This window comes from Rhinolophus ferrumequinum, chromosome 17 (genome assembly GCF_004115265.2).
Source record: "Rhinolophus ferrumequinum isolate MPI-CBG mRhiFer1 chromosome 17, mRhiFer1_v1.p, whole genome shotgun sequence".
NCBI classification, from domain to species: domain Eukaryota; kingdom Metazoa; phylum Chordata; class Mammalia; order Chiroptera; family Rhinolophidae; genus Rhinolophus; species Rhinolophus ferrumequinum.
In genome coordinates this window covers 61,226,287-61,240,901 of record NC_046300.1, presented here as the reverse complement: position 1 = coordinate 61,240,901, position 14,615 = coordinate 61,226,287, and the positions used below count along the sequence as shown (strand labels likewise).

At 37.6% G+C, this 14,615-nt stretch overlaps 1 protein-coding gene across 2 annotated transcripts in view; it reads left to right on the top strand.

The window, feature by feature from the left end:
* SUCLG2 (succinate-CoA ligase GDP-forming subunit beta) overlaps positions 1–14,615 on the top strand; it is a 261,384-nt gene that overhangs the window by 136,283 nt on the left and 110,486 nt on the right. For both annotated transcript variants that reach the window (XM_033132931.1, XM_033132929.1), the window contains exons 7-9: positions 2,496–2,592; positions 10,990–11,151; positions 13,281–13,423. In XM_033132931.1, the coding sequence (XP_032988822.1) occupies positions 2,496–2,592; positions 10,990–11,151; positions 13,281–13,423 (402 nt within the window). The remainder of the gene's footprint in view (positions 1–2,495; positions 2,593–10,989; positions 11,152–13,280; positions 13,424–14,615) is intronic.

The following is a 14,615-nucleotide window of genomic DNA, read 5'->3' as shown; positions in this document are numbered from 1 at the left end:
AGCACAGTGGGCGCCATGGCGTCCAGGACACACGCGTGAGTCTCATGCACTCACAGTACAAGCTCATAGCGAGGACCTAGAAAATCCCTCAAAGTACAAAAATATTCAACAGTGTGTTACTTATCAGCTTTGCACTACAACTCAAATAAAATCTGTTTGGGTTTTTATAAAAAAGTAAACATTAAATAAAGGAAATCTTAAAGAGTATTTGAAGAAATAATGGGAGGATTGTTTTAACACTCTCAGAGTGGGACCAGCCTTTGTAAAGTCTGACAAAAAGTCAGAAGCTATAAAAGAAAAGAATGACATTATTATCAAATTCCCATGTGGCAGAAGTGACAAAAACATAGGCAAAAGATAAATGTTAAAAGAGGAAAGTATTTGCAATTGAAATGAGATAAAGAGCTAATTCCCCTCATGTAAAAACACCTCTTATAAAGTAATAAGAAAAAGACTAAAACCTCAACAGAAAATGGGCAAAATTCACAGAAAAGGAAATACAAATGTCTCTTAAGCTCATAGAATAAACGTCATACAGACGTTTAATCGCATGTATGATATGCATACAGAAATAAGGAAGGAACCATTTGAAGTCAAGTATTGGAAAGCAAAGGCTATTATTAAAAAGACAGGTTAAATGAGTTATGATACTTTATGATGCAGCCTTTTAAAAGGTTAAGATTGCTTATTTATGTTGCTGATGAAGGCTCTTTAAAATCTATTAAGTAAAGAAAGAAGGAAAAGAACCAAATTTGCTTTCTTAAAAAAGATGAATGAAGAATATGCATACTACTTCCATATGCATAGACTATCTCTCAATTTAGCACCAACTAGTAAGGTGGCCACTGCAGGAGTTGATATGGGGACCTGGTGGCTGTGCAGTTTGGTGAAGGTTCAGAGGGAGACCCTTGTGGCCTTGGGAATTTTGTATCATGTACATGTATTATCTAGCCTGAAAAAAATTAATGTTAAAAAATATTTAGTCTTACTCATTATGTACTTTTGTTTATGTGCACTGGGTTTCAAATTAGGATTTAAGGAAGTTACAAATATATATATATAATAAATTAAGATCACATGTATTACATCCCTAGGAGTTCTTCAGTCAATACTGGAGCAAAGAAACCACTCTCAATATTTACCCCAGTGGAACTTTATTCTAAGGAACTGGTTACATAGATGTATAGATGTTGTAAGAGCTGAGACATCTCAGTGTGCACAGAGAGGCTAGTTAGAGCTAGACAACGAAAGGAAACTGTTGCTACCTGCATGCTACAGGAACAAGGTGAGGTGGTGATGTTACTGGACATTGGGATACAGAAGCTAGCACCCCCGTGGGCCTCTCTTGTAGGAGCTGAAGTCAGAGGAGGAGAGGTTGCCCAAGGCAGAAAGAGAAGGGCAGAAATACCCCAGCTTTGCCCTTCCTCCCACCTCCTGTCTCCCACGGCTACTTCCCATTGTCTGGACTGAGCTGGAAGCCAGCTGGCCCACGAGCCTTGGGAAACTCAGCCGACAAGTGTCAACTCCCCCATATACAGAGTAGACATGGGAAAAAGCAGAATATGGTTCTGAGGGCAAATTATGCAGGGCTGGAACAATGAGCAAAAATGGGGCAAAGGGAAAACCATGGCTGGGAAGTAAGATGGAGTCAAGAATGCGGCTGATAGCCTACATTCAGCCATGACTGCAGTCTTGCTGTGTTGCATCACAGGCTGTGTACACTGACGGTGTAAGCTTTCCAGGGTGGTGTCATGCCTCAGTTATGGTGTCTTCCCCTAGCCCCAGTTCACACAATGCCAGCACGCTGTGACATAGGCAGTTAATAAATCTGGGTTGAACAGAATGAGTGAGTGAACTTCAAGCAGAGTGAGAAAAATGAAGTCAGACATAACATCAGGGAAACTGGATATTCTTGTTCTTTGTGGTTTAAGCCTTTGGGAGAAACTGTTGTCAGTTTGAACTGTGCTGTTCTGTAACTGTACTGTTTAGGACTTTCATCTTCCTGTCTTGCAACAATTTCCATTAGACACTCAGTAATTGTTGTTTCACAGATTATACGTTTGGATTGATGAATATAATAACTGTTTTATTCCAGCCTAATTAGGAAAACCTAGTCATTATAAACTCTCAAAATCATGTTTACCTTTTCTTAAATGGAGCTTGTTTGTATTAATGACTGTCGCTCATATCGTGGTATAGCTCGGCTAATAGGGACATGATAATTTGCAGAAAGATTAACAGCATTTTTAAGCCATACTGAAAGTATTTTGTTTTCTTGGTAATGGTCTTTTCTGGTGTCTGGAGGAAAGTTGCACCATTCCTTCTAATGAATAGCAGTGGAAATGAAAATAATTATGCTTTCCTGTTTTTTTCCCTTCAGAACACCTAACTGAAAATAAAGACATAACTTGTGATTTTTAAGGTTTCATTAATCCAGCAAAATAAATGTTCGTTTACTGCTTTGATGTGATTTCATTTCATTTGATCGCATTTAGGCTGCAGATCAAATTAAGAAGCTGTATAATCTCTTCCTGAAAATTGATGCAACTCAGGTGGAAGTGAACCCCTTTGGTGAAACTCCAGAAGGACAAGGTAAAACAAATAAATAAATAAGAGAAAACAAATGAATAGAATTGGTTTTGTAAACTATAAATTAAATTGTACAAAAGACTGTAGCAGCAGCTTTGCCTTAATTTCTTTCAGTAATTTAATTTCTGCCATCATCTCAAATGTTCCCCTGACGCAGTTGAACATTTCAGCACTTGAGTTTGTTTGTAGCCAAATGCCACGCCTCAGAGGAAGCTACTTCTTGTTTTATTTAGAAATATCCATCCACCAGCACCCCAGTATTTTGTGAGGCCCATCACTGTGGTAAAGATCTGGATGGAAACAGGAGCCCTGCACTTGGGTATAATGAATGTATCTGCTTTTATGGAACTGGAACCACTGGAAGCGTTCTAGTTTCCCTAAATCTGTATAAATTCCTCTTGTGTCCCCTGCTGGATTTACATCCTCATGGTGAAGGCCTTAGTGCCTCACTGTCCAGGGCTTTCGCCATGCTTGATTACGAGCTTCTGCTTCAGCAGGGAGAAGGAGGCATTTTTTGGGGGAAGGTGTTTCTTAACCATCCGGTACTTGTAGAGTGTAAACAGCTGTTTTATATCTCAGCACCCACCACCACTACACTTGGTCTTGCATAGCCAAGTATTCAATGGAGTTCTTATTCATTCTACAGCAAAAGCTAGTGTATGTGCACGTGTTATGGGAAGGGGCGGATAAGATGGTGGTACCAGGAAGGAAGTTCCATGAGCCTTGTCTTTGTTAGTACATTTCACCCCAACGTCTTGCATGCTGCCTAGAATACTGCAGGTAGTCAGTAAAGAGGGATTTGCCATTGGGTTGGTAAATGAAGTGATCTGTTATGTGTAAACACAACCAAATTTAGACCAACGTGGACGATTCAGTGTTTTACACAGAGCCCTGGGTTCAAATTCTGGACCTGCTGTGTTCTGGCCACAGACCTGGGCTAAACCTCGTGATTTTTTTTAACTCCAAAAGGGTGGTAAAAATGATAACTGTCTTGTAGATAGGTTGTCAAAATGAGGTGACTGGTGTTTGTGTAAGCATCCACTGTCAGACACAAAACAGGCCAGTGCCTGACATTCAGAGAATGCAGTTCCTCTGCTCAGATAGCACAGCGGTAGTTCAAGAAAGGTATGGACTTCACCTTTTTATGTAGTTTTTCCTTTTTGTTGTTATCGTTGTTGTTTTAAACATTTCAAATTAGGATAGGCAAAGAGTTCATGTTTAGGAAGACACTGCAAGTAATATATTTCATGTTTTACACAAGGGACCACCAGATAAAATTCTGTGGTAGGTCATTTATAAATAAAGTACCTTCATCATAGATATTTTTAAAATTCCATTTGGCTGTGAAATCATCGGTAGAGAGGAAGGGAAGGGAAAGAAAACACTTATTTTAAACTCTTACGCCAGCCACTATGATGAACGTTTACATATATTCTTTTTTTATAAATTATATCAGCCCTGCAAAGTTAGAAGTCGTTATCCCCATTTTATAGAGGATTGAAAATTTATGTGACTCCCCCATGAGCAGCTAGTTACCAGAGCTGGGATTTGAACCCATACCTCTCAGTATAGTGTGCGTGTTGATTCTGATATGCTCGACTGACTTATAGTGACCTGCCTTCTTTTCTGCTTTTTCCCTCTTATACTGTTAATTTGCTTTCACGTGAGTGATCTACAAGTAGTCTCCAGTTTGGGAGTATCTGTCAAAATTCATGCTTCTTTGAATTTGAGTGGATAATAATTAAATCTAAGAAATGAAAGAGAAGGAAGTTCAATGTAAGTTCTTAAAGGTCATATATTGCTTTTCAAGCTAATATGCACAAGCAACCTGCTTATTTCATATTCAAAAAAAGCAGGGGGGGGGAAATTCAGCCGTGGAGTGGGATAATGACAATCAGGCTGTAGTATTATTTTCATTCAACCCTTTGGGAAGTTGTCAGTCACAGATTGTGGTCTGGCATCAGGGAACAGGGTGTGGGAACCTTTTCCTAGAAGGTATTTGTAAAACCTTGTGAAATCTCAACGTTTCTTTTTAATTATTAAGAGAAAGGGAAATCCTTGAGCTGTTTTGAAGGAATCATCATAAAATACATTCCATGTATACAGTTCATTAAAACATCAGTCTTATGTGATCTTTTTAAGAGCAAAATGATCTTTAGCTATTAATTTGTTCATTGTACCATAGAAGTTCAGCTATTGAATTATAATCACAATTAAATGAGAGTGTTGGTTTATAACTCTAATGAGCAGTAGTCAAATTAAACCCAATTAGGAAACGGTGATTAATGACCAAAAGTACAAATTGATCTTCATTGTCACAACCCCCTCAAGCAATCCTTTATATGGGAGCTGTAAAAGCAGTCATTTGTATCTTAGCAATGTTGGTAATCTTAATATTTAATTTTTTTTTCATTTAGATCAGTAAAAGCAGAACATACAACCGTTCACATTAAAACATTGATTTAATAATTACTCTTTTAATTGAGAGGTTTAAAGAGCTTGGCATCACACCAAACACTTTTACTTTAAATTTATTCATTGTAGAGCCTCTTTGTAAGAGAATTTCTTCAGTCTTCCATTGCTTGTTGAGAAACTTTTTTTATTTTTAAATCCAAGTGATCGATCCTATATTTGTATAACTATGAGCCTGGGTTGAAGGAAGAACAATGACCTTAATAACATCCATGCTGCTAGGTCACCCACGGGAAATTTTTGATGTGCGGAAAGAACTATTTTTTTCAATGTGATTAATAATCTGATTCAAAGAATGTAATTTGACACTATTGACTGTAATGTAGTTTAGTGACTATTCGGATAATAATGGTTATTAGTGATGGAAACCTACGTGAGCCTAGTTTTAGTTAAAACATCCCAGGTAGGGGAGGGGCACTTATTTGCCTTAGAACAGGGAGGTCCAAGAAGTGGACTGGCTTCAGTAATGAAGAGAGTAAGGGAATTTTTGGCCTGCCAGCCAGATGGAGGGCAGCAAAGACCGCCCCTGTGCTCATCACTCTCTTTGAGCAACCATACCAATCTTTTCAAATGTTTCTAATTGGTCTTGCTTGGTCACATGTCCATACCTAGACCAATCACTGAGCTGGAATCACACGGTATAGGAGAAAGGCAGTTTCTTAATGGAAAAAGGGACAGTAAGTCAAAACCTTTATACCAGAGTGACCTAACTTTTTGAAATGAAAGTAAACTGCTAATTAGTCAAAGAGAAATTAACTATTTTCCTTGCTTGTCCAATTGCAGTGCCAGAATTAATTCATTAAAACTGTGGCCAAGTTAGAAGCAAGGTTTTTTTAATCATTATTTATCTACCTATCCATTCATTCATTCATTTTGAAAGCCAGTGTGATGTTTTACATCCTATTTCATTTCTTCCCACTTTTAGCTAGATCTTTGTGCACACAGACTCCTTTCTTTGGTGTCTTTAAAATGAATGTTTCTCGATAGGGAGGGTGTACAGTCAATTTTGTCCCCCAGGGGACGTTTGGCAATGTCCAAAAACATTTTAAAATTAAGATATAATTGATGTATAACATTATTTTGGTTTCAGGTATACAACATAATGATTCGATATGATTAGAGTTAACATGCCTTTTGTTTGTCACAACTTAGGGTGCAGGTTGCTACTTGCTTCTAGTGAGTAGAGGCCCGGGATGTCGCTAAATGTCCTACAGGGCACAGCACAGTAATCCCCAAGAGAAAACGATTTCACCTAACATGTCAGTAGTCCCAAGATTAAGAATTTGTGTTCCAAGGCATCTTATCAGTTGGAGCACAAATCCATTCACTGAGCAAATGGAATGAAACCCAATTCAAAACAGTGACTATCTGGCCAACATTCCATGAGAATTAAGGCTGGGTATAAGTTAACATCAAATCGTTTTCTTGCATCAGCTTCATTTCCCTAAATAACCACCCTGTTGCTTTGTGTTAGCAACTGCCCATGTTGTTGGTGGGTGTTTCTCTCTGTTTCTCTCATTATACATAAGACTCTCTTTTCAAGAACATTTTCAGTTCTCTACCTCCCCCTGAACCCCCTCCCTTCTTGTATCTATTTTCCCTTTTCACAGCAACTAAAGAAAAGTTCTAAAAAGTATACAACTCTTGGAACATCAATATTTATGGAAAGGGGGACTAATTTGAAAGTATCAGCATTTTCAGGCCACTGTGGCAAAACACATTTCAATAGCACATTATGGTTACTTCTCACAAATCAAATGCAGTGCGTTGCTTGAAGACAGATTATTTTTCAAACTAATTATGACAATCTCATTTCCTGCTGTTTTTATGTTTCTTTTATGTGTAAGTCTCCCCTCTGAAGTGTATTTTTCTTTTGTTTAATTCCATGGCTCATTCTTCTGTTAAAACTCTAGGGTCAGAGGCCGCTAACTGCCAGTCATGTGCTTCACGGAGGCTGTTGAATTAGTTCACAGAATCTCACACCACTGAACAAAACAACAAAAACACCCTATGAATATAAGTATCGCAGCTTTCTTTGATATTTGTTCAGAAGGAAAATTCATTTGTATAATCTATCAAGCATGTAACAATGTGCTTTTGATGGTGAAAATTGTTTTATAAATATTAATAAGTGTGTTTTTTCACCCACTTTGTATACAGAATGGCCTTTGTTCAAGTTGAATTTTCTAAAGAATTGAGGTTTCATTAATGTGACATTGAAAATCTTAATGTCAGAACCAAGCTCAGCACCTCCCAGAATACATGTTACCATAGTTTGTTGTTTTATTAAATGAAAAAGCTAAGGTCTGAGCAAGCAAGTTTATTTTATTGCCCTGCTGTTGACATGGGCATCAATCAATTTTTAACACACCAGTTCTGAAAGTGTACTTGGAGGGTCCAGTATTCAGGGACTAATCTACTCCTTTTGTTCAAGCTGCAAATTTTTGTTTGTTTGTTATACTCTTTTGGTTTTCAAGCTAGTAGGATGCACTTTTCGAAGTTTTTCATCACTATAATTAATATGATACCTGAGGCTATTATAACGAGTGTGACGAGAACTGTGACTTGCAGGAATTGACAGCCTCTTTCTGTAAAGGGCTATGTAGTCCCTGTTGCAACTACTCATCTCTGCTGTGGGACTGTCTTGGGACAACAGCCATAGAGATGTGTAAATGAATAGACGTAGCTGCATTCCAGTAGAACCACAGAAACAGAAACAGGTGCTGAGCTGACCCGAGCGACGTACTTTGCCACCCCCTACTTACATACATTCTCACTTGTGCTGTTTTATACCAATCTTTAGCCACGTTGGCCTTATATAAAGGTAGCACATGATTTGAGGGTCAACAAAGGCATCTCTTTCACCCTCAGACTTTAAGCAAAAATCTCCTTCTCTATCAATTGCAAAGTCTGAAATGCCACAACCATTAAAATCTTTCCTGTGGGAAAATTCTCAGGTTTTCTGAAGATGGCATTTTATTGAAAACCGTAGGTAACCTATACAGATGTAAACTCCAACTGGCATTAGTTTAGATTTATTCCAAACAGAAGTCTAGGATTATAAGGGAATGGGATGAAGGACAAACCTTCATTTTTAGTGAGAGGGAGAGAAGAGAATCCTATGGGCTGGGCCGCAGCAGCAGGAAGCTCTTGAGTAGAACAAAGCACTGTGCATGTAGAGGATGGCGGTGGTGACGGCGGTGGTGATGCTAACAGCAGTGAGTGCCAGTTGTCTGTGAAGCCAAGTGCTTTGCACATGTTCTTTCCTTCCAGCTATACTATGCAATAGAAAACATGCTGCTCCCCATTTTAAGACAAGGCCGCTGAGCTTAAGAGACGTGACTACCTGACTAGGAAGTACCAGTTCTAATCCATCCCTAGTAGGTGTTTTGGATGCCAGAATACTTTAAATGATCAAATTCAAGGAAAAACTTTCAGGTGATACAACATTAAAAACTGAGCTAGTAAGTCACGAAAGCACTTTAGATGTTTGGGACTATTTTGTGATAACCAATTTGTACTTTCTAATCCCTTCACCTTCTCATCCACCGCCCCCCCCCCCCCAGCCCCTTCCTGTCTGGCAACCATCAGTTTGTTCTCTGTATCTATGAGTCTATTTCTGTTTTGTTTGCTCGTTTCTTCTGTTCTTTAGATTCCAAATGTAAGTGAGGTCTTTCTCAGTCTGACTGATTTCACTTAGCATAATACCTTCTAGGTTCATCCATGTTGCAAACAGAAAGATTTCACTCTTTTTCATGGCAGAGTAATACTCTGTAGATACATCTCTATTCCTCCCTATAGATACCCCTTTTTAATCCCATAGTAGCCATCTTCAAGTTCTAGTTAAATTCTAAAGTTCTCCCAAGGTGGCCCCTGAATAGTGCACTCATTTCTGTACTTGGCATATACATCATACCACAGGGAAAGCATCTTTTGAAAATCTCGCTTTGCAGCCATTTAGTTGGGACTGCCTTCTGAACTTTGCATGCATGTCAATTAATTATGCTCTCTCCGAAGCAGCTTGTAACTGCGGTCTTTGTAAGAGGCAAAGATCAGCCTGGACCTATTTTGATTTACTAGTTTATTGATCTTGACCAAGAATTCTTTTATTTGAAACTCTTCACTTACAAAGTCAATTTGATAGCCTTTGCCCATTTATTTCAAAGGTGTCAGTTATAAGGAGTCCTGCCAATGAGTAATGGAGGAGCTACAGTTACTAATAAATGAATTAAAATGTATTTATAAATCCAGTGGAAAGCCAGGAATGAAGTTGCTTTCCTATTGATTAGTATACCGGTCATTAACTGCTGAAAAAATGCCATTGTAGCAAAGCAGAGAACATTGGCCAATTCCTTTGGTAATTGTAGCATCCCATCATTGAGACTTCAGTATTCTGGAAAGTAATTACTCATTTGTTTCATGTATTCACAGTGTGTGGGTAAAGTGGTTGGACACTTTGTGGCAAGACTAAGAACTCAGGCAGACATGAACTGCCATGGAAGATTCTGTCTTCAGTCAGTGCTACTTTAAGTAATTTGTGGTTTGGACTTTTACTTATGCTGAGTATTCTTAGGTGTTTAGATGCCAGTTTTGCACAGATTTGTATCAAAGTGCTTGATGATTATGGTAGAGAGACCCTTGGGGAAAAAACCTCTATCTAGGGTGCTTAACCCCTGGATGTTATAATGTAACAATATTTTCTTTTCATAGGAAGCAAATGAGATTAACAGACTATAGTCAATGCTTTTGAGTGAAATATGCCTGGATGGTTGTTTTCTTTCTAAGAAGTAGGTGCCTATCTGTAATGCTGGAGGAGAATGGGTAATATTTCTAAAATCTTGGTCAAAGATCCCTGCCTATCAATGTCCCAAGTGAAGTAAAAGAAGGTTACAATGGAGTCTCATCATAGGTAACTAAATTCTACCCTAAAGGATGTATAATAAGAGGCATCAGATCCCAGAAACCAGCGTGCCACCCCACCCCACTGCAATCTCTCCCCGATTGTACAAATGGAAGATCACTGTAAATCAAGGAAAGTACTCTGTGGTTCATCCTCCTCACTGAGTGAGTGTCACTGTGTCCAGGACCCTTGGCCAGTGAGAGAGTTAAGAGGTTTATGTAGCACCAGGGAGTGGAGTGGAGACAGTTCTGCCAGTGCCTGGCAACCTTCCATTGTCTCTGACGCATCTTGGTCTCTTAGTGTTTTGTAACTTGAATCAAAAGAGTCTTATCCTGCACACATCAGGATGATTGCCCTCATTTTAGCAGACTCCAAAGCAGGTACATTAACAGTCTGGGGATAGTTATTTCCATTTTCCAAATAGGAAAACTGAGGCCCAGAGAGGAAGTAGGTTATTGTTTTTTTGTTTTATTATTGAGGTTATACAGTTAGTTAAGGATCAAATAAAAAAACAATTGATTCTGACCCAGTGTTCTTTCCACTACATCTTTCAGAAATATTAGTGAGGATACTGATTAAATAAAAATTTCATTTTGCAACATCAGGAAAGACAAAGAACAGCAAGATTAAGCATTATTATCTAGTCTCTCTTTGCATAGAAGGAAAAGGTGATCAGTGGTTAAAAATGTAAAAATAGCTAATCAAAGCTATATGTAGCCGTGGCAGTCTGTTGCCTTTAATGGGTGATGCCAACTTATATTGTTACTTTATTGAAGAGAGACCTACAGATATAAATTACTGTGCTTTATTATAATGTACATCCTTTGAGGGCAGGACCCATGTCATGTTTGTCTTTGTGGCTCTATAGTTTAAGGTCAAGAAACCTGTAACAGCTTCTGCCTGTATCATGAGATAGAATGACAATATCTTACCTTTTATTTTTTTCCTCTGCCTGCCAGCCTGGAGTATTTAATTTGTTGATCTTTAAGAGATATTTATGAATGTTCTTTTTTTTTTTTTGAATTTAGTTGTCTGTTTTGATGCCAAGATAAACTTTGATGATAATGCGGAATTCCGACAAAAGGACATATTTGCTATGGACGACAAATCAGAGAATGAGCCCATTGAAAACGAAGCTGCCAGATATGATCTAAAATACATAGGACTGGATGGGAACATTGCCTGCTTCGGTAAGAAATCTGTTATAGCAAAAGAACGATTTGTGGATTTTTGTAGAATTTAGGAATTTCTGAATTGTTATTTCTCAATAGTTAGTTATTAGAACTTTTTATACCCCCAGAGTCTTAGGAAAAGCTTCAGAGTTTCTCCCCAAAGTTCATTTTGGTCAGTGGTCACTGGCTTAAAGCAGGGTTTCTTGGCTCCGGCACTATTGACATTTTAGGTGGGGCTGCCCTGCACTGTCAGGTGTGTGTCAGAATCCTGGGCCTTAGGCGTCACTAGCACCCCCCACTTGTGACACCCAAAAATGTCTCCAAACATTGCCAAATATATTCTGAAAGGTAAAATCACCCCAGATGAGAACTACTGTTGTAAAGCACCTCAGTTAAACTTTTCTTAGTGAAAACTGGAACCTTTGCTCTTCCAGGCAATGTTAATATGGTAGGCTATTTTAAATTTGGTTTTAAGATAAAATTACTTTCTCGGAGGAATTAGAAGAGAATATGTTCTTTAATCATTATGCTCAAGTTTCAGTTTCCCTGATAACTAAATGATAAAATGTTTGATCCATTATGCCAATTTATTCATAAAACAATTGATTTTATCATATTCATTTAAATTTGTGAAAATGGCTTCTTCAGCTGAGATAAGAATGGATCTATAGAGGCAATACAACTTTTGTTATTGTCCACAGCTTATAGAACTGAGATTTATATGCTTCTGTGATTCTGGTGGAACCAATTCATTGTACTGGAAACTGAGGTCTTAATCTTAATGGAATTCAAATAAAAAAGATTTGTAATTCATTAAACCAACATTATCATTATATTTAGAAGCGAACACATCTCATCCAGTAGTTTGCTGTTCAATAGAAAATGACATCCAATTACAAGTGATACCAAAACTCCTGCTTTGTTTGGAGCAGTAACTGCTATAGACCAGATTGTTCACATAGTTCTGATCTTGATAAGCTAATGCACTCCCTATATTTGAAGGCATTTGGATAGGAGAAAGATATAATGGTGTGTTAGAGCAAATTAAATACAGATTCTTTGTAGCCTCTGTAGTAGTCTGCATGGCTTGACCAAGTTAGCCTTAAAAGCTATGGTTAACAAATTTCAAATTGTTTTAAGATCCTATATAAACCATTTTTATTTTAATTACCCCAGAATTAATTAAATTAGTCACAGTTCATAGGCTTCTCTGGGACATTCAAGGGTCAGAAAAAGTGAAGGGTACTTTACCTGGAGAGTTTCTGCTGAGTTCAGGAGATATTTAAAATTTTTTTATTTTTGCTTTCTAATCTGAGGAAAGTAATTTTATGTAATTAAGCATAAGGAGCAAAAGTACAATTGATCAATAAGACTTAGTTCTGGAAAATAAGAATTTCGATGTTAAAACTCTTTGCTTGGATTTTTAAAGTTCCTAAGATGTTAGCACATTTTGGTTCTATTTTTAATGATCAGGTCGCTAGTGAACAATTCTTATATTAATTTGAAAAAGGAACAGGGAGAAAGGATTATTGTTTTGATGCTATCATTTGTTCATTTAGTTTCTGACTTTATCCAGATAACATGTAAACACGTACAGTGGCCCTGTATAAAAATGTATGGGACCCTACTGAAGTTGGGACACCACATGGTTCAACCCCAGAATGCCACATTCAAAGGACAATTTTCTCAGCAAGCAAAAAATGAAAAGAATTCCATTTTTTACTCAAGTCTCTTAAAGGATATTAAAAAGAATGTAATTCATAGGCCCTACTAACTTTTCATAGCTTTTTTTTTCTTTTCCACTTCTCTTGAACTCCATACCTTCCAAAATCTAAAATTCCCTCCTGTATTACTACCCAAACTGATTACTTAAACTCTTCCCTTCTTTCTATTTACCAGATTGATTTAATTTCTCAATAAATCCATCTCCCCTTTCCCAGGTCCTTTGGTTATTCTCTGTGTACACATTACCTGATTCCTTATCCTAATAATCTGGCAATTTATCTGGTTGAGTGGAATTCCAAACAGGGCAGAAATTGGCCCATTATGACGGGGTTCTCTTTTGCAATATTGGGGAGACGAAAAGTTTGTGCATCCTTTCATGTTGCTAAATGTACCCTGTTGTGTGTGCCATTTGCATTTTACAGTGAATGGTGCTGGACTGGCCATGGCTACTTGTGATATCATCTTCCTGAATGGTGGGAAACCAGCCAACTTCTTGGATCTTGGTGGTGGTGTAAAGGAATCTCAAGTATATCAAGCCTTCAAATTGCTCACAGCTGATCCTAAGGTAACCTTTCTCTTTGTGGGGAGATTGCATAGTGTTCTGATTTCTCTTCATGAAAAGCTACCTTGTTCCTGTTGCTAGGGTTTGTATAAGCCAAAACATGTACTATGCAGCCCCAGATGCAAATCCTGCCTTGCATCCCATTGGAATACATGACAATTTAACTCATTTTGGGTGAAAGGTTTGTAACCGCCCCCAGGATCTTATTTTAGAGGCAGTGCTTACAAAATTCTGGGAGGTGACAGGAAATAAAAAAGGTGTAGTGCACCAAACAATCAAACATTGGTTGGTGTGAAACATTATTTTAGTAATTTACACTGAAGCAATTAGCCCTACACTTACATGACTTAAAAAGGACTTGGTCTCAGACTCCTTTCATAAAGATGCTGAAGGTATTTTCATAAGATTGGAGACAGAAGAAAATGATAGGACTGTTTTATCATATATCTTTGAAAAATAATGACCTCACCTCCGTCTGTATGCTTCTTAATTTTCATCTCTGACAGTTGCATAAGTTACAGTTTGTAATACATGGTCAAAGTAGGAAATAATGTTGTGTCCTGCGCAATGTTGCTTCTTCACTAGAATTTAGCTAGGTACATAGTAGGCATCAGTAAATATTTAATGAGTCCAAATACCAATATGCCTTGTTGCCATTGTACTTAGTTATCTATGATCACAAGGTTTAAGTGGATGTTTGTTATACGGAAAAGACTAAAATTTTTTGAATGTCTGATATGTATCATGTAATTCTCTTAACAGTTCTGTGGGGTAGCGTATATGCCACAACCATTTGATTTTAAACTTTATTTGAGAATCATTACCTTGCTATGTTACAGTAGCTAACAATATGGTCTGTTGGTTCCTGATATTTATGAAGACACAGGAAATCTGAACCCTTACCATCAAGACAGTCATGAATGAAAACAATACCAGATTTTTTTTTTTTTTAAGAAATGTGGTCTGAACTTAACATGGAAACCTCTCATTAATAAGTATGATAATAACCTTTTTGGGTTCACATGCGTAAAATTTTATCTTATATGAGTGGTATGTTTATCTGTTTCCATTATGACGTAGGTAGTTGGTGACCTTATGGTTTTGCTAACACTTTTCCTTCCCGTTCACAAAGTAAATGGTAAATATTACCAACCACTTGTCTTCAGTTTTCCAGTGCTGCTCAGGAATAGCAATG